The 24,137-nt window shown below is 44.5% G+C and overlaps 1 protein-coding gene across 1 annotated transcript in view; it reads right to left on the bottom strand.

Annotated features, from left to right (window-relative positions):
- The window catches only part of uggt2 (UDP-glucose glycoprotein glucosyltransferase 2), a 740,193-nt gene that overhangs the window by 119,241 nt on the left and 596,815 nt on the right, over positions 1–24,137 (bottom strand). The window contains exon 32 of the mRNA XM_068034396.1: positions 934–1,019. Coding sequence (XP_067890497.1) covers positions 934–1,019 — 86 coding nt within the window. The remainder of the gene's footprint in view (positions 1–933; positions 1,020–24,137) is intronic.

Raw genomic sequence — 24,137 nt, 5'->3', positions numbered from 1 at the left:
CTCTCAAAGTGATTAACAGCCAATAAAGTACTGTTGCAATGTAGGAAATGCAGCAGCCAATATGTACACAGCAAACTCCCACAAACAGCAATGTGATGATGACCAGATATTTTATGATGTTTGATTGAGGGGTAAATATTGGCCAGTTCAACAGGTATAATTCCCCTGCTAGTCATCAAAATAGAGCAATTGGGATTTTTATGCCCAGCCGAGCAGGCAGATGGGTTGTTAGTTTAACATCTCATCCAAAAGACAGCACCTCCAAAGATGCAGCACTCCCTCAGTCCTGTACTGGAGTGGTAGCCTTTATTTTTGTGCTTCAGCCCTGGAATGGAACTTGAACCCAAACCCTGCGACTTAGATGCAACTGTGCTACTAATTGAGACACAGCTGACACTCAAGACTGACTAAATTCTCGAGCTACCACAAGCTCCAGGGTTGACTACAGTGCTTGAAAGTCCCACAGGTGTGGTTAATGGATATTTCTAATTGCTGTGCCATCTGTTGTACACACTGTATTACACTGTAAATTGCAGAAAATAAATCAACAATGAGGAAATTCAAGATAGCCACAAAAATCTCAAGGTTCAATTAATGTAATCTGCTCAAACTGTTTAGAATATCAACTGAACATCTCAATTACAGTCTGGGAGCAATATTACAAGTTCACACTCCTGCTGCATAGCCTCATGTTTTGGCAGAACAGATCATGAATTCAGTCATGTGCCTCACTTGATCTTCTATTCATGGATAATTGTGGAACAATGCATTCAAATCACTGATATGTTCCTGGCAGGTGAGGCTTCACCCCTGGACAATAGACTCATCACATTATTCCTAATATATTCATATTGTAAGTCACTGGCAGTTATTTATGATCATATATCAATAACAAAGAAACAGGAAATATTTAAATAAACCTAGCTAGAATACCTTGTGATCGACTCCCAGATCCCCTTGTCTTCTGAATCCTCATCACTGAGAAGATCTTTATTTATTTTATCAGGCTTTTTGTGTACCTGTAAGTAAATAAAAATAAAACTCGAATTGACATAATTTATAATTGAAGCATATGAACACACATCCATGTACAACAAACCCAAATCTACAATATTGCTAAGAGTGAACTAAATTTTCTGACAAGAATGTTAATACGTTTGTGCTTGCTCCAAGAAGGAGCAAGTGTATTGGACATACAAATGCCTTTTCCGCAACAGTAAAGACATTTAGCCTCGGGTAAACTAAATATACAAGATGAAAGTCATGCTTTAAATCAAAATCCTGTTTCTCCCACAGTCAGGGCACAACTGCATAAGTCACATTAATGTGAATATGAACACAGTGGAACGAACAAAAACAATATCAATTTAAAGACAGTTATAATTCAGCAGAAGGCAAACTTCTCCCATTTAAGAAAAATCACTTTCCAATTATGATCTCTTATAATCTTGGGTTTGTTAGTGCATTAAAGGCAGATTTATTTGCTCTGAAATATTTGTATGGAAATTTTTTATTTTTGCAAGGTTTCCAAAGATTTCTCTTTTGCGCCTTATACCTGGTTCAGTGTCACACCTAAATAAAGCAAAATACTTCGGATCCTCGAAATCTAAAATAAAAACAGAAAATGCTGGAAATACACAGCAGGTCTGGCAGCATCTGCAGAGAGAGAAAAACAGGGTTAACGTTTTAGATCTGTGACCTTTCATCAGAACTGGCAAAGGTTAGAAATGAAATAGGTTTTGAGCAAGTGAAAGGGGTGGCAAGGAAGAAGAACAAAAGGGAAGGTCTGTGATAGGGCGGAGGGCAGGAGAGATTAAATGACAACGATATTATGGGACAAAAGGCAAAGGGAGTAGTAACAGCCGTAGTAAAAGACAAAGCATTTGTCCAGAAAGAGTGCTAATGGCAGTACAATGAACAGCTCTGTCCGAAAGCAAAAACATGAAAAACGTTTAAGACCAGCACATGGTAAAAAAGCAATCAAAATGGCAGTCATGGTCTGAAGTTGTTGAGTCCAGAGGGCTGTAGGGTGCCTAATCAGAAGATGAGGTGCCGTTCCTCAAGCTTGCATTGAGCTTCACTGGAACACTGCAGCAGGCTGAGGACAGAAATGTGGCTGTGAGAGCAGGGTGGTGAATTAAAATGGCAAGTAACTGAAAGCTCGGGGTCATGCTTGCAGACTGAGCAGAGGAGTTCTGCAAAGCAATCACCCAGTCTGGGTTTGAGTGGCGAATTTGATATACTAAGTTGAAAGAAGTACAAGTTGGTGGGTCAGTCCTACTCAGGCACCCTCCCCCAACTCTTTTTCTGATGCATTGATGACTGTATCAGTGCTGCTTCCAGCTCTAGTCCTGAACTGGAAAACTTCATCAACTTCACTCCCAATTTCCACCCTTTTACATTCACATGGTCCATCTCCAACACTTCCTTTCCCTTCCTCGACTTCTCTGTCTCCATTTCTGGGAATAGATTGTCTAATAATATTCATTATAAGCCAACCGACTCCCACAGCTACCTCGTCTACGCTTCTTCACACACTGCTTCCTGTAAGGACTCCATTCCATTCTCCCAGTTTCTCCATCTCCGTCACATCTATCCTGATAATGAAACCTTCTATAACAGCACTTCTGATATGTCTTTTTTTAAAGTGATACAGCACTGAAACAGGCCCTTCGGCCCACTGAGTCTGTGCCGACCATCAACCGCCCACTTATACTAATCCTACACTAATTCCATATTCCTACCACATCCCCACCTGTCCCTATATTTCTCTACCACCTACCTATACTAGGGGTAATTTATAATGGCCAATTAACCTATCACCTGCAAGTCTTTGGCATGTGGGAGGAAACCGGAGCACCCGGAGGAAACCCACAGGCAGACACAGGGAGAACTTGCAAACTCCGCACAGGCAGTACCCAGAATTGAACCCGGGTCGCTGGAGCTGTGAGGCTGCGGTGCTAACCACTGCGCCACTGTGCCGCCTGTCTTCTTTTTACCTCTACTAAGGATTCTCCCACCCTCGGCCCACTGTGGTTGACAGTGCCCCCGACTGTGTCTGACCCATTTCCCGCACTTCTGTCCTCACCCTTTCCCTTCCCTCCCAGAAATGTGATAGGGTTCCCCATGTCCTCACTTTCCACCCTAGTAGTCTCCACACCCAAAGGATCATCTTCTGCCATTTCCGTCACCTCTAGCGTGATGACACCATGAAACACATCTTCCCCTCCCCTCCCATCAGCCTTCCAAAGGGATCGTTCCCTCCCCAACACCCTGGTCCACTTCTCCATTATGCCTGACACCTCGTCCCCTTCCAGGGCACCTTCCCTTGCAATCGCAGGAGGTGTAATACCTGCCCTTTTACCTCCTCTCTACTCAAGGCCCCAAACACTCGTTATAGGTGAAGCAGCAAATTACATGTACTTTTTTCAATTTACATACAATGTATTTGCTGCTTACAATGTGGTCTCCTCGACATTGCGGAGATCAAACCCAGATTGGGTGACTGTTTTGTAGAACACCAGTGGTCAGTCAGCAAGCATGAGCTTTCGGTGATTTGTGATTTTAATTCACCATCCTGCTCTCACGCCCACATTTCTGTCCTCAGCCTACTGCAGTGTTACAGTAAAGTTCAACGCAAGCTCGAGGAACAGCACCTCATCTTCTGATTAGGCACTCTACAGCCCTCTGGACTCAACATTGAGTTCAACAACTTCAGACCATGACTGCCATTTTGATTGTTTCTTTACACGTTTTCTGGTTTCTGAGCTTTAGCAGAGCTCTAGCAGAGTTGACACAGCATTGGTTTCAGAATATAAAATCAGGGAACTCTCAGTGCTGCTGGAGGGCGCAGAGTGTGAAGAAGGGAGTTTGGTAAGTGAGGGAGTTTGGTAAGGAGGGAAGTATAAATTAAGAAGAAAATAATTCGTGTACACAGGGCGTACAGTGGGAGTTTGGTGCATGACTTCCTTCCTTCCTTCCTTTTTCAGCCTCCAGTAGCTGCCTCTCTCTTTGGTACAGGAGAAGAAGCTGATTGGTGAGTAACTGGTAAATTATTTTACTTCTCATTGCAATAAAAAGGTTTTAAAGTTACATTATGGCACGTCAGCTTGGCCAAGTAGAATGTATGTCCTGTGGTATGTGGGAAGTCATGGACGCACCATGTGCCCTAGATGAACACATCTGCAGGAAGAGTCACCGGCTGCGGAAGCTTGAGCTCTGGGTTTCCGAACTCAAGTGGCGGCTGGAGCCACTGTTGTGCATCCGCGAGGCAGAGGACTACGTGGATAGTATGTTTAGAGAGGTGGGCACACCGCAGGTTAGCAGCATGTAGGCAAAGAGGGAATGGGTGACAGCCAGGCAGTCTAAGAGAACCAGGCAGGTAGTGCAGGATGCCCTGAGTTTATCTTGCTTGCTAATTGGTTTTCCATTTTGGATGCTGGTGGGAGCGAGTCCTAGGGACAGTGCAGCAAAGTCCGTGGAACCACGGGTGGCTCAGCTACATAGGAGGGGAGGAAGAAGAGTGGAAGAGCACTAGTGATCTGGGATGCAATAGTCAGGGGATCAGACAGGCATTTCTGCGACAGTAAACGTGACTCCAGGATGGTGTGTTGCCTCCTTGGTGCCAGGGTCAAGGATGTCACGGAGTGGCTGCAGGACATCTTTCTGGGGGAGGGTGAACAGACAGAGGTCGTGGTCCACATTGGTACCAATGACATAGGTAGGAAGAGGGATGAGGTCTTGAAAGCAGATTTTAGGGAGTTAGGAAGGAAATTAAAAAGCAGGACCTCCAAAGCAGTAATCTCAGGATTACTCCCAGTGCCACATGCTCGTTAGCACAGGAATAAGAGGATTGATCAATTGAACAAGTGGCTGGAGAATTGGTGTAGGAGGGAGGGCATCAGATTTCTGAGGCATTGGGACTGGTTCTGGGGCAGGTAGGACCTGTACAAGATGGACAGGCTACACCTTAACAGGACCTGAACCAACATCCTCACAGGGAGATTTGCTCGTGCTGTTGGGGAGGGTTTAAACTAACTAGTCAGGGGATGGGAACATAAGGAGTAGCTCAAATTGGAAGGAAGTGAAGCTGGTAACAGGAGATAGAAATGTAGCAAGTGACATTAGAAGGCAGGCGAAACAAAGGCAATCATCAACTAGGCTTAGAATGCAGAATGTCAAGAACATAAGGTTAAGAACACTTTACTTGAATGCATGCAGCATTCGACTTAAAGGCCCAAATAGAGGTAAATGGGTATAATCTAATTGCATAACAGAAAGGTGGCGACAGAGTGACCAAGACTGGGAACTGAATATTCAAGGATATTTGACATTCAGGAAGGACAGGGAAAACTGAAAAGGAGGTGGTGCTGTGCTGATAATAAGCATTGGTAGGAGTTGTTTATCGGCCACCAAACAGTAGTATGGGGCATGGCATTAATCAGGAGATTAGAGAAGTATGTAGCATGGGTAATACAGTAATTATGGGTGAATTCAATCTGTATATAGACTGGGTAAACCTAAAGAGCACTGCTGCAGAGGACAAGTTTCTGGAGTGTGTTACAGATTATTTTTAGAGCAGTATGTTGAGGAACTGACTGGAGAATAGACCATTTTAGATCTAGTGTTATGTAATGAGAAAGGGCTAATTAATAATCTTAGGGATGAGTGACCATAATATGATAGAATTTTACATTATGTTTGAAAGTGAGGTAGTTCAATCGGAAGCCAGGATCTTAAATTGAACAAAGGAAATTATGAAGGTATGAGGGGCAAATTGGCTGAGGTGGATTGGGAAAAATACAATAAAAGGTATGACAGTACATAGACAATGTACTTTAAAGATATGTAAATGTCTTTAAAGATATTACATAGTTTACAGCAACTATACATTCCTTCCAGGCACAAAAACTCCAAAAGTAAAGGCAGTCAACCGTGGATAACAAAGTAAGTTCAGGATTGTACAAGATTAAAAGAAAAGGCCAATAATGTTGCCAGAAATAGCTGTAAACCTGAGGATTGGGAGGATTTTAGAATACAGCAAAGGAGGACGAAGAAACTGATATAGAAAGGGAGAATAGAATATGAATGTAAGCTAGCAAAAAACATAAAAATGGACTGTAAAAGCTTCTATAGGTACGTAAAAAGGAAACATTTGGCTAAGAGAAATGTGGGTCCATTACAGGCAGAATCAGGAGAATGGGTGTTACGACCAGGTGTCTAGGGTCTAGGGGTCTTTTACTGTCTTCACCTGGTCTTATTGTAACAGGGTTTTTTAAACACACTGTGTTTTGAGCTTCCCCTTTGATGAATCCTTGTTCACCACTTTCCAATTATAAGGAAAATAAATGAGCATAAACAGGCTTTCTTAAGTTTAAAGAAGAAAAGTGAAATTTATCAAAACTTAAACTGAAACTCTAATTCAGTTAACGCCTACAGATACACGCTGCACCCCTTGCTAGCATGCATATGCGATACGCACATGCAAATAGGGACAGAAAAGAGCAGAAGAAAAATAAATTGGAGAGGTTTGAGGCAATCTCTGAAGAGGGGTTTTTACTGTGCTTCAAACTCGCTGTAGTCTTTGATTGTAGATAGTCTTGCTTATCGTTGGGGCCCGGTATTCTTCTGAAACTTGGTTCACTGTAGGAGACTTTTCTCTCTTGGGGTTAATATGTCTTCAATGGTTTCCGAAGCTGGTAAGAGCAAGATGAGAGCAGACAGGAGAGAGGTGTTCTCAGTCCAGAAATAAACAGCTTTCTGAGTTTTCAAATTCTGTGGCAAGCTCAAATTCAAACAGCCAGTTAGTCGTATGACACACTGGGCTGAGCAGGTCTTCTGTGTATTGGAGAAGCAGGGACTGGGTCCTTTGTTTCAACACTGTCTGCAGGCACGCAAAAAAGATCTTTCCGGTGAGGGGCCTGGCAATTCCTTGTGATAGGCCCTCTTTTCTTTCCAGCAACATTTTAAAGTTTTTAATGTTCATGTGGCGAAGTAATGTGTGCCTTATTCTTGGCAGGTGGTGGCCTGTATGACATGGGGAATAGAGAAATGGCAGAGAAGCTAAATGATTACTTTGTGTCCGTCTTCACTGAGGAAGATACAAGAAATCCCCCAGAATTAGAGATTCAAGAGAGTGTTCTTGAGCAGAGAGACCTTGGGGTGCAAGTACATAGTTCCCTGAAAGTGGCAACACAGGTAGACAGGGTGGTGAAGAAGGCATACGGCATGTTTGCCTTCACTGGCCGAGGCACTGAGCAGAAGAGTTGGGACGTCATGTTACAGTTACACATAACGTTGGTTAGGCTGCATTTGGAGTACTGTGTGCAGTTCCGGTCGCCGCACTACAGGAAAGATGTGACTAAGCTAGAGAGGGTGCAGAAAAGATTCACAAGGATGTTGCCTGGTTTGGAGGGCTTGAGTTGTAAAGAGAAATTGGATAGGCTGGGTCTGTTTTCCCTGGAGCGAAGGAGGCTGAGAGGTGATATGATAGAGGTATATAAAATTATGAGAGGCATAGATAGGGTAGATAGCCAGAGTCTGCTTCCAATGGTAGGGGTGACTAAAACTAGGGGGTATAGATTTAAGGTGCCAGGGAGGAGGTTTAAAGGAGATCAAAGGGGTAAATGTTTCACACAAAGAATAATGGGTATCTGGAATAAGCTGCTTGAAGAGGTGGTGGAGGCAGGAACAGTAGCAACATTTAAGAGGCATCTGGACAGGTACTTGAATGAGCAAGGCATAGAGGGATATGGAATTATTGCAGGCAGGTGGGATTAGTATAGATAGGCATTATGGTCAGCATGGACGCAGTGGGCCGAAGGGCCTGTTTCTATGCTGTACGACTCTATGACTCTAAGGGGTTAGGGGCAATAAGGAATTGAAGGAAATTAGTATTAGTAAGAAGGGGGTATTGAAGAAATTAATGGGGCTGAAGGTTGGTAAGTCCCCAGGACCTGATATTTTGCATCCCAGAATTGAAAGAGGTAGCTATGGAGATAGTGGATGCATTGCTGATCATCTTCCAAAATTCTATAGATTCTGGAGTAGTTCCTGCAGATTGGAAGGTTGTAAATGTCACCCCACTATTTAAGAAGGGATGGAGAGAGAAAGCAGGGAATTACAGACTTATTAACCTTACATCTGTTGTTGGGAATGTGCTAGAATCTATTCTAAAGGATGTGATAAATGGACACGAGTCATAGAGTACTGAAACAGGCCCTTCGGACCACTGAGTCTGTGCTGACCAACAACCACCCATTTATATTAATCCTGCATTAGTCCCATATTCCCTACCACATCCCCACCATTCTCCTACCTATCAACACTAGGGGCAATTTACAATGGCCAATTTACCTATTAACCTGCAAGTCTTTGGCTGTGGGAAGAAACCGGAGCACCCGGCGAAAACCCACGCGGTCACAGGGAGAACTTGCAAACTCCGCACAGGCAGTACCCAGAACCAAACCCAGGTCGCTGGAGGTGTGAGGCCCACTGCGCCACTGTGCCACCCGATAATAATAATTGGATAATAATAATCTGATTGGGCATAGTCAACATGGATTTATGAATGGGAAATTGTGTTTGACGAACCCGTTCGAGTTTTTTGAGGATGTTACTAACAAAATTGATAAAGGGGAGTTGGTGGACGTGGTATAGTTGGATTTTCAGAAGGCCTTTGATAAAGTCCCCCACAGGAGGTTGGTTAGCAAAATTAAAGCACATGAGATAGAAAGTAATATAGAGGCCACAACTGGAGTACTGTGTGCAGTTTTGGTCTCCTCATCTGAGGAAGGATGTTCTTGCTATAGAGGGAGTGCAGGGAAGGTTTACCAGACTGATTCCTGGGATGGGGGGACAGACATATGAAGAGAGATTGAGTCGGTTAGGATTATATTCGCTGGAGTTCAGAAGAGAGAGGGGGATCTCACAGAAACCTATAAAATTTGAATGGGACTTGACAGGGTAGATGCAGGAAGGATGTTCCCGATGGTGGGGGAGTCCAGAACAGGGATCATAGTCTACGGATACGGGGTAAACCTTTCAGGACTGAGATGAGGAGAAATTACTTCACCCAGAGAGTGGTGAGCCTATGGAATTCACTATCACAGAAAGCAGTTGAGGCCAAAACATTGTATGTTTTCAAGAAGGAGTTTGATATAGCTCTTGGGGTGAAAGGGTTCAAAGGATATGGGGGGAAAGCGGGAACAGGTAACTGAGGTGGATGATCAGCCATGATCATAATGAATGGTGGAGCAGGCTTGATGGGCCGAATAGCCTACTCCTGCTCCTATTTTCTGTTTCTAGGTTTCTATATACTGGCATGGATTAAGGATTGGTTAACAGGCAGAAAACAGAGAGTATGAATCAACGGGTCATTCTCGCGTTGGCAGGCTGTGACTAGTGGGGTACCACAGGGATCAGTGCTTGGGCCCCAGCTGTTCACAATATATATCAATGATTTGGATGTGGGGACCAAATGTAGTATTTCCAACTTTGCGGATGACACAAAACTAGGTGGGAATGTGTGTTGTGAGGAAGATGCAAAGTGGCTCCGAGGGGATTTGGACAGACTTAGTGAGTGGGCAAGAGCATGGCAGATGGAATATAATGTGGAAAAATGTAAGGTTATCCACTTTGGTATAAGGACAGATGAGCAGAGTATTTCTTAAATCGTAAGAGATTAGAAAATGTAGATGTACAAAGGGACCTGGGTGTCCTTGTCAATACGTCATGAAAGCTAACATGCAGGTGCAGCAAGCAATTAAGAAGGCTAATGGTATTTTAGCCTTTATCGCAAGAGGATTAAGTACTGGAGTAGTAACGTCTTGCTTCAATTGTATAGAACCTTGGTTACACCGCTGCAGGAGTACTGTGTGCAGTTTTGATCCCCTTACCTTAGGAAGGATATTATTGCCATAGAGGGAATGCAACGAAGGCTCACAGACTTGTTCTCGGGATGGCAGGACTGTCCTATGAAGAGAGTTTGGGGAAACTGGGCCTCTAGAGTTTCGAAGAATGAGAGGTGATCTCATTGAAACCTACAAAATACTTAAAGGGATAGACAGGATAGATGCAGCTAAGATGTTTCCCCTGGTTGGGAAGTCTAGAACCAGGGATACAATTTCAAAATAAGGGGGAAGCCACTTAGGACAGAGATTAGGAGAAATTTCTTTACTCAGAGGATTGTGAATCTTTGGAATTCTCTACCCCAGAGGGTTGTGGAAGCTCAGTCATTGAGTAAGTTTAAAGCAGAGATTGACAGATTTCTAAATATCAATGATATAAGGGGATATGAGGATAGTGTGGGAAAAAGGCATTGAAATGGATGATCAGCTATAATCGTATTGAATGGTAGAGCAGGCTCGATGGGCTGAATGGCTTACTCCTGCTCCTATGTTCTGGTCTTAAACTTGTTTTTCATGTTTTTGCTTTTGGACGAAACTGTCCATTATTCTGCCATTAACACTCTCTCTGGACAAATGCTTTGTCTTTTCCTATGGCTATTACTACTCTCTTTGCCTTTTAATCCATGACATCTTTGTGATTTAATCTTGCCTGCCCTCTGCCCTACCACAGACCTTCCCTTTTGTTCCTCTTCCCCTCTTCCCCCTTTCACTTACTCAAAGCCTATTACATTTCTAACCTTTGCTAGTGCTGTTGAAAAGTCACTGACCTGAAACGTTATCTCTGTTTCTCTCTCCACAGATGCTGCCAGACCTGCTGAGTATTTCCAGCACTTTCTGTTTTTATTTCAGTGTTGGACCAATTCAGTTTCCTTCTTTCCCATCAATAAAATTTTGTTCCAGTGTCTTGGCAGGGGGATGGGCACCAGTATATAGAAATAGAAGAGAGTAATAAAGTGCATCATGTGAGAGTGTTGGACAGTACTAGAAAAGAGAGTCGTTCCCTATTAGATAGAAGCACATGCAGAAGGGCTACGAGGAATGCAAAGACAGAATTACAGTGCATGTACACAAAGTATGGTCAATAAGGTTGGTGAGCTACAAGCACAAATAACAGCATGTGAATATTATGTAGTAGAAAGAATGGAAAGGCTTAAAATTGATGAGGATTGGGCGAATAATATTAGATTAGAGATACAGCACTGAAACAGGCCCTTCGGCCCACCGAGTCTGTGCCGAACATCAACCACCCATTTATACTAATCCTACACTAATCCCATATTCCTACCAAACATCCCCACCTGTCCCTATATTTCCCTACCACCTACCTATACTAGTGACAATTTATAATGGCCAATTTACCTATCAACCTGCAAGTCTTTTGGCTTGTGGGAGGAAACCAGAGCACCTGGAGAAAACCCACGCAGACACAGGGAAAACTTGCAAACTCCACACAGGCAGTACCCGGAATCGAACCCGGGTCCTTGGAGCTGTGAGGCTGCGGTGCTAACCACTGCGCCACTGTGCCGCCCTAAGGCAAGGATATAAAGTGTTCAGAAAAGATAGAGAAGGGAAAAAAGGTGGGGTGACAGCACTGATTAGGGAAGACATTGTGACATTGTCGTGTTCGAAAGAGAGGAACCCCTTGAGGAGGTAGAGACAGATTCATTTGGTAGGAGTTGAGAAGTGAAAAAGTGAATGTTCATGTTACTAGGGGTGTTCGAAAGGCCTCCAAATAGTGAGAGATAGAGGAGCAAATCTATAGGGAAATCGCAGAGATCTGCAAGAACTAGAGACTGGTGCTATTGAGGGATTTTAATACCCAAATATCGATGGAGATCATTTTAGATTAAAGGGAAAGGAGGGTGAGAAATTGCTGGATTGTGTTCAGGAGAACTTCCTTGATCAGTATGTTCTCAGTCTAACTAGAAAGGAGGCATTGCTGGATCTGCTGCTGGAAAATGAGGTGGGCCAAGTGTCTGTGGGGGAGCACTTGGGTAAGAGTGCTCATGTATCATAAGGTTTAGATTCGCAATGCAGAAAAGCAATAAACAATATGAGTTAGAATGGCTAATCTCAATGCAATGAGAAGGGTTAGAGTCATAGAGAGATACAGCACTGAAACAGACCCTTCGGCCCACTGAGTCTGTGCTGACCAACAACCCCCCATTTATACTAATCCTACATTAATCACATATTCTCTACCACCTACCTACACTAGGGGCAATTTACAACGGCCAATGTACCTATTAACCTGCAAGTCTTTGGGAGGAAACCAGAGCACCCGGTGGAAACCCACACAGTCACAGGGAGAACTTGCAAACTCCGCACAGGCAGTACCCAGAACTGAACCTGGGTCACTGGAGCTATGAGGCTGTGGTGCTAACCACTGCGCCACTGTGCCACCCTAGCCTGGATAAAATGGAACCAAAGACTGAGAAGAAAAACTCTAATGGGATAATGGGTTATCTTTAAGGAAGAAATACTTCAGGTACAGGATAGGTACATTCCAACAAGGGCGAAAGGTAGGGGAACCATAAACAGGGCTCTTTGGATGACGAGGGAGATAGAGATAATAATGAAAGAAAAAAAGGAGGGTGCATGATCCACGTCAGATGAGCTGTTCAAGTGGGAACCAGGCCAAATACAGTAAGTTGAGAGGGAAAGTTAAGGAGGAAAGTATGACTGGCAAAAGAGAATATGAGAATAGAATGGCAGTCAACATAAACAGGGAACCCAAAAATCTTCTACCAACTTGTAAATAGTAAGTGGGTAGTAAGAGGCGGAGTGTGGTCTATTAGGGACAAAGGGGGTAATATAGGCTTTGTGGCACAGGGCAAGGCTAGAATACTTAATGAGTAATTTGTATCGATGTTTACTAAGTAAGAGGAATCTGACAAAATATCGTTAGCAGTGGAGAGAAAAGACAAAGGATAGGGTAAAAATTGAGAGTGAGGAGGTACTGGGATATGCTTATGGTGGATGACGTACATGGTCCAGACGGCTTGCATCCAGGTTGCTAAAGGAAGTGGGGGTCAAAATAGCGTAAGGGCTTGCCATAATCTTCCAATCTTCCCTAGATATGGGGGAGGTGGCAGAGGATTGGAGAGTGGCAAATGTGGCACCCTTATTGAAGAAAGGGTGTAAGGACAGTCTTAGCAATTATAGGCCAGTTAGTTTACCATCAGTGGTGGGCAAGGTTTTAGAAACAATAATCAGGGAATAAAATCAACAGGCACTTGGAGAGGTTTGAGTTAATTAAGGATAGACAGCATGGATTTGCAGATCATGCTTGATTAATCTAATTGAATTTTTTGATGAAGTAATGGAGAAGGTTGATGAAGTATATATGCATTGTCTATATAGATTGGATAAAAAAATTGGCTTAAGGACAGAAAACAGTGAGTGGTGCTAGATGGTTGCTTTTCAGACAGGAGGATGGTAGACAGTGGTGCTCCCCAAGGGTCAGTGCTGGGACTACTGCTTTTGTTGCGATATATAAATGGTTTGTATCTTGGAATACAGAGTAGAATTTCAAAATTTGCCAAAGATACCAAACTTGGAGGACTGGCAAACACTGAGGATAATACGAACTGTCTGCAACAGGACATAGATAGGCTAGCAGAATTGGCAGACAAATGGCAGATGGAATTTAATACAGACAAGTGTGAGGTGGTGCATTTTGGCAGAAGGGATAAGCTAAGGTAATATAGACTTAATGGCACGGTTCTAAAGAGCGTGCAGGAACAGGGGGACCTGGAGGTACATGTGCATTGACTTTGAAGGTGGCAGGACATCTTGAGAGAGTGGTTAGCAATGCAAATGGGATTTTGGGCTTCATAAATACAGGCATAGAGTACAATGCAGGGACGTTATGCTGAACTTTTGAAAAGCTCTGGTTAGGCCCCAAATAGAGTATTGTGTCCAGTTCTGGCCACCACACTTCAGGAAAGATGTGAGGGTCCTTGAGAGGGTACAGAGGAGATTTGCCAGAATGGTTCCAGGGATGGGGGATTTTAGTTACAAGGTTAGGCTGGAAAAGTTGGGGTTGTTCTCCCTGGAGCATAGGAGATTAAGCAGAAATTTGATAGAGGTGTACAAGATTATGACAGGGCTTAGATAAACTAGACAAGGGAAAACTGTTTCCATTAACTGATGGTACAAAAACTAGGGGACACAGATTGCAGGTTTTGGGCAAGAGATGCAGGGGGAATGTGAGGAAGAAATTCTTTTATGCAGCGAGTGGCAATGACCTGGAATCCACTGCCCATGCAGATGGTGGAAGCGGAGACACAAGCAGGAGCCTGATTGGCAAAAGTGTTGCTGGTTGTCACATGGCTCCGGTTGGAGATGGAGCAGAAAACCCTGGTAATAGGGGCAGAAAAGTGACAAGCGCTCCTTTGATTGGACAAGCTCGGTAGTAACAGAGAGCACCTGGACGGGCAGAAAAAACTCACAAGATATCTGGTTGTGTGTCAGTGTGTGTGGTTTTACCTTCTGGAAGGAGATAAAAGTCAAGTGCTGTTGAAGTGTAAAAAAAGGACTGAAGGGGAGAATTCCATGGAAGAACAGAAGACTACAACCCAGCTCGCTTTCCTGCTATTCCCTAAAAGATTCTGTGAAGTTCGTTGTGCCAATTCGTCTTGTTGCCTGTATTTGAAGAAAGCCTGCTAAAAACAATTCTCAATGCTGCCTGAAGTATTGAAGATTCTGGTGACCTCTCTACGTTTTCTCAGAGGTTGGACCATGTGCCAGCTTGTGCAGCATGTCTCCTCTGTTTTTTTTTCAGGAGTGGGCAAGTAATCTCCCCGGGTGTGTTTTTTTTTGTCTGTAATAGAGCTCTGATCTAAACATCTCTTTTTATTTTCTCGGCTAACCGGTGTATATGTGTGTGTGTGAGTGTGAAGGGACTAAGGTTAAAAAAAGGGATTTAAAATTTGGTTAAGGAAGAAAGGGGAATTTTAAAAATTTAATGTTGGAATTTAAAAATTTAATCTGTGTGATATTGTTTTATTTCATTACTAGTTAAGACTTGTTTTATAATAAATGTTGTTGTTCAGTAAAGAAACCTGGTTAGTGTGTTCTATTCCGGGGAAAATAGTGTATCTGACTGACTGTTTCAGTAAGTGGGAAAATCTATAAAAATATGTTGTGACCTGTGGCGAAGTGGGACTGAATTAACAGTGCAGTCCTCCTGCCTCAGTCATAACACTCTACATTCAGCCTCCGATCCCCGCTCCCCTCCCACTGTTTTATATCCAGCCTCCGATTCCTGCTCGGCTCCCACTGTTTTATATCCAGCCTCCAATCCCCATTCTGCTCCCGCTGCTTGATATCCAGCCTCCAATCCCCATTCCGCTCCCGCTGCTTTGTATCCAGCCTCCGAGCCCCGCTCCACTCCTGCTGATTTATATCCAGCCTCTGATCCCTGATCTCTGATCCCACATTTTTTGGGATTTTTTCTCCCTGCTGCTCTCACATGTGTTCAAGTCTTCAGAAGAAGGAATTTTCCTCCACACAAGATCAGGTGGCAGGTTGTTCAACCTTGCCCGTCTAACAGCGAAGTCCCAAGTACGGAAAGTCCTCATCAGGGAACTCCTCTTTGCTGACGATGCTGCTTTAACATCTCACACTGAAGAGTGTCTGCAGAGTCTCATCAACAGGTTTGCGGCTGCCTGCAATGAATTTGGCCTAACCATCAGCCTTAAGAAAACGAACATCATGGGGCAGGATGTCAGAAATGCTCCATCCATCAATATTGGCGACCACGCTCTGGAAGTGGTTCAAGAGTTCACCTACCTAGGCTCAACTATCACCAGTAATCTGTCTCTAGATGCAGAAATCAACAAGCGCATGGGAAAGGCTTCCACTGCTATGTCCAGACTGGCCAAGAGAGTGTGGGAAAATGGTGCACTGACACGGAACACAAAAGTCCGAGTGTATCAAGCCTGTGTCCTCAGCACCTTGCTCTATGGCAGCGAGGTCTGGACAACGTATGTCAGCCAAGAGCGACGTCTCAATTCATTCCATCTTCGCTGCCTCCGGAGAATCCTTGGCATCAGGTGGCAGGACCGTATCTCCAACACAGAAGTCCTCGAGGCGGCCAACATCCCCAGCTTATACACACTACTGAGTCAGCGGCGCTTGAGATGGCTTAGCCATGTGAGCCACATGGAAGATGGCAGGATCCCCAAAGACACATTGTACAGCGAACTCGCCACTGGTATCAGACCCACCGGCCGTCCATGTCTCCGCTTTATAGACGTCTGCAAACGCGACATGAAGTCCTGTGACATTGATCACAAGTCGTGGGAGTCAGTTGCCAGCGTTCGCCAGAGCTGGCGGGCAGCCATAAAGGCGGGGCTAAAGTGTGGCGAATCGAAGAGGCTTAGCATTTGGCAGGGGAAAAGACAGAAAGGAAAGGAGAGAGCCAACTGTGTAACAGCCCCGACAAACAAATTTTTCTGCAGCACCTGTGGAAGAGCCTTTCACTCTAGAATTGGCCTTTATAGCCACTCCAGGCGCTGCTTCACAAACCACTGACCAACTCCATTGTCTCTCGAGATAAGGAGGCCAAAGAAGATCCCTGCTCTGCTCCCGCTGCTTTATATCCAGGCTCCAATCCCCATTCCGCTCCTGCTGATTTATAACCAGCCTCTAAGCCCTGCTCCACTCCCACTGCTTTATATCTAGTTTCTGATCCCTGCTCTGCTCCTGCTGCTTTATATCTAGTTTCTGATCCCCTCTCCACTCCCGCTGCTCTATATCCAGCCTCTGATCCCCATTCTGCTCCCACTGCTTTATATTCAGCCTCCTATCTCTGGTCCGCTCCCAGCAGTTTATATTTAGCCTCCAATCCCCACTCCCCTCCTGCTGCTTTATATCCAGCCTCTGATCCCTGTTCCACTTTCACTGCTTCATCTGTGACTTCCGATTCCCGCTCTGCTCCTACTGCTTTATCTACAGTTTTTAATCTCTCTTGTGCTCCCACTCCTTTAACCACGCCCTCCGATCCCAGCTCTGCTCCCATTGCATTATATCCAGCCTCCGATCCCAATGAGTGACTTCTTCAAAGTGCTAATCAACAGATGGCAGAGGCAATTAAGCCACACAATGAAATGCATCTATCCAAGATATGAATGATTTGTTTCAACCATTAGATTGCTGTGAACTACTATAAAACTGTAAAGAACACTTACAAGTTTACGAGCTATGGAACCACTGTTTCTGGGTGTGCCCCACATTCCTGGGAAATGCTAATCCCAAAGAACTGTTTCATCAGAGCGAAATCTGATGATGTTGATAAACCAGAATCTTCCCCATCGAAACACCATCATATTTAATTGGACTATTCATGAACCCCATGAGATTATTACAATATGTAAGAAAGCACAGATTTGGGGAGGGGTTTGCAGCAATCATTGTCATGGATGTGATTTTCTTTTTTAAAGAGCAAAAACTGTGTTTTAGAAGTAGTTTTAGCTGCAAACAGCAGTACAGAAGCAGCAGCTTTTCAGAAGCACCAATTCGAGGGTTAACAGCATGAGTCAGCTCAGATGTATTAGCAAATATAATATTGATCTTTGTAAGTTTATCAATGTTACAATAAACTATTAAAGGAACAGTTGTGCGCCTTGACCATTTTCTCCACCCGGACGGGTTCAGGCCAAACTGTAGAGTTAGGAGTATATAATCAGATAGGTGTGGAATAACCTACCTACATGCTTTATATACAGCCTCCCATTTTTTGCCATGCTCAACGCTCCAACTGACGTCATTAGCTAACACACATGCTTTCAACAGCAGGAAGGAACCCCCATCAGTGCTCTTTAAAGAGATCATCAACTACTTACAGGGTAGTTGTTAATTGATTTCTACTAGCTGTTGCTGCAATTGTAGAAATATTTGCTATGTTGTACAGTTCTTCGCTAAAGTCTACAGGGAGTCGTGCAGCACGTGTTGAAGGACTTTGTCCTAACTTCAAGGATTCTGCCATCATGGAAATAATAAGGAACTTTTAGGCATCGTGCCAACATTTACTGTTTGCAGTCAGTGGGTTGATTTATGACAGGGGTTCTGAACTGGTGTCTGTGGCACCTATGGGATCAGCAAGAAGGTCTCAAGGGATCTACCAGTGGGCCTCTATCTCCACTGTGGATGCAATTCAAGGTTGATCCCTGAATGTTACTGTATCCAGGGCACAGTGCTTTATCTTTCAGCCCTGAGTCACCATCTGACATCAGCAGAGTATCACTATAGTCCCCAGCCTGCAAAGGATGTGAGGACCCTGAAACTGCAGTTTGGTCCCAGAGGTTCATGTTCATCAGTCTGCTGTGCCGTCAGGGAGATGGTGTCCAGTCTTAGCGGGTGTGCTCTGCTTGGTTTGTTAATAATGGACAAGAAAAGTGAGAGCTGGTATGTCTGCCGCCACTATTGGTCTCATCAGTCCTCCATCAACTCCAGTTAGGCTTTACCCAAATTAATGACAGTTACTTCTTAGTGACAGTTTACAAACTTCAGGACAGCTCTACCAATGTCAGTAACAGTTTACTAATCATAGTGACAGTTTATTAACTTCACTGAAACTCTACCAACCTCAGCAACAGTTTACTAACCTCAGTGACAGTTTACTAACCTCAGTGACAGTCTACTTCCTTCAGTATAACTGAGCCAGGATGAACATTGAGCATGACATGTGCGAGTGCTTGTCGAAGATACTTCCACATCTTGACAGAACTGTTGCTCAGCATCAGCAACATTGTGGAAGTAAAACCACGATTGTAACAAATATATATGTGTGACAGTACAACTAATTTTTATACAGAAAAAAACTTGCGTCACAGGGTTCCTTGGGACGGGTGCTTCAGAAGCGAAATGGTTTAGAACCCTGATTTGCGAGGTTGCTGTAGATTGAGAGCAAGGGAGTTGGGGGCTCAAATGGAACCATACAATACACTTGTTGGGAGCCAATCAAATTTCATTGTTAGGCCCCAGTGATCAGCACTTGGACTACTGGAATTTTGATATACATTAATCACGTGGACTTGGGGTTACGGGTACAATTTAGAAATTTGTAGATGACACAAAACATGCAAGTCTAGTGAACAGTAAGCAAGATTGTAACAGACTTCAAGAGGTCATGGACAGGCTGGTGGAATGAGTGGACACATGACAGATGAATTTTTATGCAGAAAAGTGTAAGGTGATGCATTTTGGTAAGTAGAATGAGGAGAGGCAATATATGCTAAATGGTACAATTTTAATGTAGTGCAAGGAGAGAGAGACCTGGGAATGTTTGTGCAAAAATCTTTCAAGGAGGCAGGAGAGGTTAAGCAGATAGGATTCTGGGTTATATAAATACAGTACAAAAGCCAGGAAGATTTGCTAGAGCTACATACAACATTAGTTCAGCCCCAGCTGGAATATTGTTTTCAATTCTGGGCATCATATTTTCGGAAGGATATGAACTCTTTCGAGAGGGTGCAGAAGAGATTTACTTGCAATGGTTCCAGGGTTGAGGGATTACAGTTACGTGGATAGACTGGAGAAGCCGGGGTTCTCCTTACAGCAGAGAACGCTAGAACAGATTTGGTAAAGATGTTTAAAATCGTGAAGTGTTTAGACAGAGTAGGTAAAGAGAAACTGTTTCCAATGGCTGAAAGGTTGATAACGCGAAAGCATAGATCTAAGGTGAGTGGCAAAAGAACAAGAAGCGACATGAGGCAAAACTTTTTAAGGCAACAAGTGTTCAGAATTTGGAATGCATATTCTGATAGGGTAGTGGATACAGATTCAATAATAGCCTTCAAAAGGAAGTCTTCGAAAGGGTTGGCACAAACCCGAGAGACCAATTGGCCTCCTTCTGTGCTGTACTATTCTATGAACAGGTGAGTCGACAGCGCTCATTGAACTATTACCAGTAGGAAGGTCTACATATCTGTGTAATCAAGAAAAGTATAACACCATCTACAAAGCACAAGTCAGGAGTGTGATGGAATACTCTCCACTTGCCTGGATGGGTGCAGCTCCAACAGCAATCAAGAAGCTCGACACCATCCGGGACAAAGTAGCCCACTTGATTGGCATCCCATCCACAAACATTCACTCCCTCCACCACCAATGCACAGTGGCAGCAGTATGTACCATCTACAAGATGCACTGTGGCAACGCTCCACGACAACTCGAGCAGCACCTTCCAAACCCGTGACCTCTACCACCTAGAAGGGCAAGGGCAGCAGATACATGGGAACGCCACCAAGTTCCCCTCCAAGCCACACACCATCCTGACTTGGAACTAGATTGCCGTTCCTTCACTGCCACTGGGTCAAAATCCTAGAACTCCCTAACAGCACTGTGGGTGGACCTACCCCACATGGACTGCAGCGGTTCAAAAAGGCAGCTCACCACCACCTTCTCATGGGCAATTAGGGATGGGCAATAAATGTTGGCCTGGCCAGCAACACCCACGTCCAACCAACAAAATGAATTAAAAAAATTGAAAGCAGGCACAGACTTGCCTGAAGTGCTGTTAGCAATCATACACCAGCTTTACATGAATAGAGTAGAAGCCCCTGTAGTTTACAAAAGCAGTGAATTTGTCTAAAGGAGCTTACTGGTCCTTATGGGTGCAGTCAATGACTTGGGGAAAATCTGCAATCCTTATGAATCTCACAGCCCAATCATGATGTTTTTGGAAGTCCATGGGGAAAGTGATGCCAGTGCTTGCTGTACCAAACATGTTATCAGTCACCTGTTTAACGTAACTCAAAATGTTTTTGCCTCCTTTAATTTTTGTAATCCATGCTCATGATGATCCTCTGTTTGTTGCTACGAGAAGTATGCTGGATGTGCAGCAAAGCCATGTGGAAAATACGTCGGAGAATACGTGGCTTTGAGCATGCCATGGAGGAGTCCATGCAGGCCATGATGTCTGCCACATCCCAGGCATATGAGTTTATGTGTTCCTCAGCGTGCCAGCTGCCCCAGGCCTTTTCTAGGATAATCGGCGTCCCCACCTCCCCGCCGACACTGAACCCCTTACCTCCAGCAGACGAGCACACGGGGGATAATCAAGCATCATTGCTGCAGATCCCCAGTAGAATGGAGCCATCAAGGCCCCATTACTCCAGAGGATGCCCGACACAGGCATCTATAGCAATGGGGCAGTGCACTGAGCAGACTGCCTCCACCTCAGCTGATAATGTTGGGGTAGTACCTAGATGTAGTGGGAGAAAATGGAAAAAGAAACAGTTTTGAGCATGAAGGTGGCATGGGTGCTCCAAATATTGTGCAACTGTTCCATAAGTTTAAATATATCTTTATTTACTTAACATTTGATGCACTCTTGAAAATCATTTGCTTGGTTTCAGATGAAAAGGAAAATGTTTATTGGCAAGAATGCATTGGTGCTTGCAAAGCATCTCAGAAAATGTCCAGTGTCCATTTATCATTGCCATTTGAGCCTCAGATTTCAACGATGGCTTTTTGTCATTTGATGATTATTCACTTTTGTCATTACCAACATGCCTTACATTTGTGGTTTTGCGGCAAAACCTTAACTTGCAGTGATGTGTATTCAATTCCATTGTAGCACATAGAAGATTTCATCTGCCGGTGACATCAAAGTGCAGCAAAGTTTCTTTTACATTACAGCAACGAATAAGACTGCAGGCATATGTGAACATGTGTGGAATTTTTATTTTTCTCCTACTAACGTTCCTTGATGAAGTGGCTTATCGTTGGCTGAAACGTGGAAAAATAAGGTTCTCTCTGATGTTCCTTGCATGTCTCCCCATGGCCCTCATATCTATAATGGCATCATTGGCATTGTTGTCCTCCTCCTCATCCGCTTCATAGTCTTCCTCATCTGAGGAGGACTGGTGTTCCTCCAGTTCTTCTACCTGCAGAATGTTGTCAGGTCTAATTGCAAAGTTATGCAAGGCACAATAGACAACGATTATTTGCGACATCCTCTGTGGTGCATACTGAAGAGCCCCTCCTGACCGGTCAAGGCAGCGGAAGTAAATTTTCAGCATGCCAATGGTGTGTTCAATGATGGATCTGGTGGATGCATGTGCAGCATTGTACCTCTCTTCAGTAGCGCTTTGGGGAAGCTGCATGATGTCATCAACCATGTACACAAAGGGAGTAACCCCTGTCACTCCGGATCCAGCCGTCTACTTTAGCTGGTTCCTCAACAACTTCTGGCAGCTGTGAGTTCCTCAGAATGTATGAGTTGTGACAGCTCCTGAGGAAACATGCACAGACATGCATTATTCTTCTCCTGTGTTCACAAAGTTGTATGTTAAAGAGTGGAAGCCTTTGCGATTCGCAAATACAGCAGGCTGGTCTTAGGGAGCTCTAATGGCCACGTGAATACAGTCAATCACCCCTTGCACTCTAAGGAACCCAGAGATGGTGCCGAAGGCTGCAGACCTTGCTGCCTGGCTGTCCTCATCTACAGGTAATCATTGGCATGTCAAAAAAGGGCACTGGTCACCTCTTTGATGCACCAAAGGGTCCCACACTGCGAGATGCCACTTATGTTGCCCGTGGATTCCTGGAAGGACCCGCCAGCAAAAATACTGAGTGCAGCAGTCACCTTGAGGGGAACTGGCATGGGATTTCCACAAAAGCCGAGTGGTTGCAGGTCATGCCGCAGGATCCTACAAATTTCTGTGAGCATTTCATATTATCTCCTAAAGCGTCACTGGCGTTGCCTCTCTGACATTTGAAGGTCATTTGTCCTTGTTCTGACGATGCGATGACGTGCCAGTGCCCATCTTTGATAAAGTCGTTCCTGGATGTTAACAGTTGGAGCATCCTCACCTTCTCGTTCTTCATGTTGCTGGCGATCGGGCACAGAGGGAAAAGAGTCCTCCTTTGTCACTCCCTCTGCTCTTCTTCCCATGGTATGAGACAAATTGAATGTATCAGACCCAAGTCACTGTGGTTTTTCTGAACAATAAATAAGCCGAGCTTTGCAATTCAGCCCTCTATTGCCAATGAGCTGAAACATTGAGGCAATGAGCAGTTTGCTTTTATCTGCCTTTGAATTGCAGCCAGGTGAAAGACACACCCATTATCATTTGTCTCCTCCCACTCTCCTTGCAATCCTTGAGTGGCCACACGGTTTGCATTATTAGTGGAGAAAATGGTGCATGTAGAATTTAGGACAAGTCTCCTCACCTTCCAACTGCTCCTGCAACCTTCCAGCCTGAACCCATCACCCTTGACCCACCCCATGTTACCGTTACCCTTCCCTCCATTACCATTGAACCCCCCTCCACCATCACCCTGCTTGGTGTCATAATCAATTTATTCATGCCATCCCTTTCCCCGTCACCATCAACATGCCGACTCTGCCCTTTCATCCTCCTCAAATCCTCCTGAATATTATTGCCGAGTCCCATTTCCCTCCCTATGATGTTGCAGAATACCCAACCCTAATTCTTGACCTTCGCCACTGCAGAATCCATTTGCCCCGATTGACTGTGACCATTCCCACTGCCAGCCAGTACCCTGAATTCACCCCACAGGTCCCCGACATTGACAGCACTCATCTCTCCCTTTAGGCCATTCCTGTTATCTGCTGACTGTAAAACTCTAATCAACCCACCATCACTGCAGCTACCACATCCAGCTTCATCAGCAATAACAACCACGACACACACTGGACACTCCGCTCTTTCCTCCCCTGCTCCTCCATGCAGCTGATCACCCCACTCTTTCCTCCCCGAGTACCCTCCCCTGATCCTCCGTGCACCCTATCACCACACCTTTTCCTCCCCAAGAATTTTCCTCTTCTCCTCCATGTAGACCCGCCTTCACTGCTATCCCCTGAGAAGAATCACCATTGCTGGTTCCAAGCCTTGAGCCAAACATCCATTCCAAAACTCGCATTCATTTTGCTAATGAGTTAAAGAGAGAACAGCACAGACCTGAGACTCAACTGCACAAACCCGACTGTTACACGCCATGTTGAAACAAACATGAACCAGGTGGCACAGGAAAAGCGCTTGGCGTTCACTCGACCTGGCAGGTAGGAATTTATTGTAACTAAGCATAGAGTAACATGTAAATGAATGCAAAGCTGCAATCTGCCAGTGTGGGGTGGAACCCTGGAATGCCGCAAATCATGCCATCGACTTAATTTCTCTAAAATATCCTGCCGTCAGGAATTCGAGAAAACACCTCCCGCTTAATTAAATCACCCCGCACGCCACCCAATCT

Source organism: Heterodontus francisci, chromosome 6 (genome assembly GCF_036365525.1).
Source record: "Heterodontus francisci isolate sHetFra1 chromosome 6, sHetFra1.hap1, whole genome shotgun sequence".
In the NCBI taxonomy this organism is placed as follows: domain Eukaryota; kingdom Metazoa; phylum Chordata; class Chondrichthyes; order Heterodontiformes; family Heterodontidae; genus Heterodontus; species Heterodontus francisci.
The sequence above is the reverse complement of the archived record's forward strand: the minus strand, read 5'-3'. Positions and strand labels throughout refer to the sequence as shown.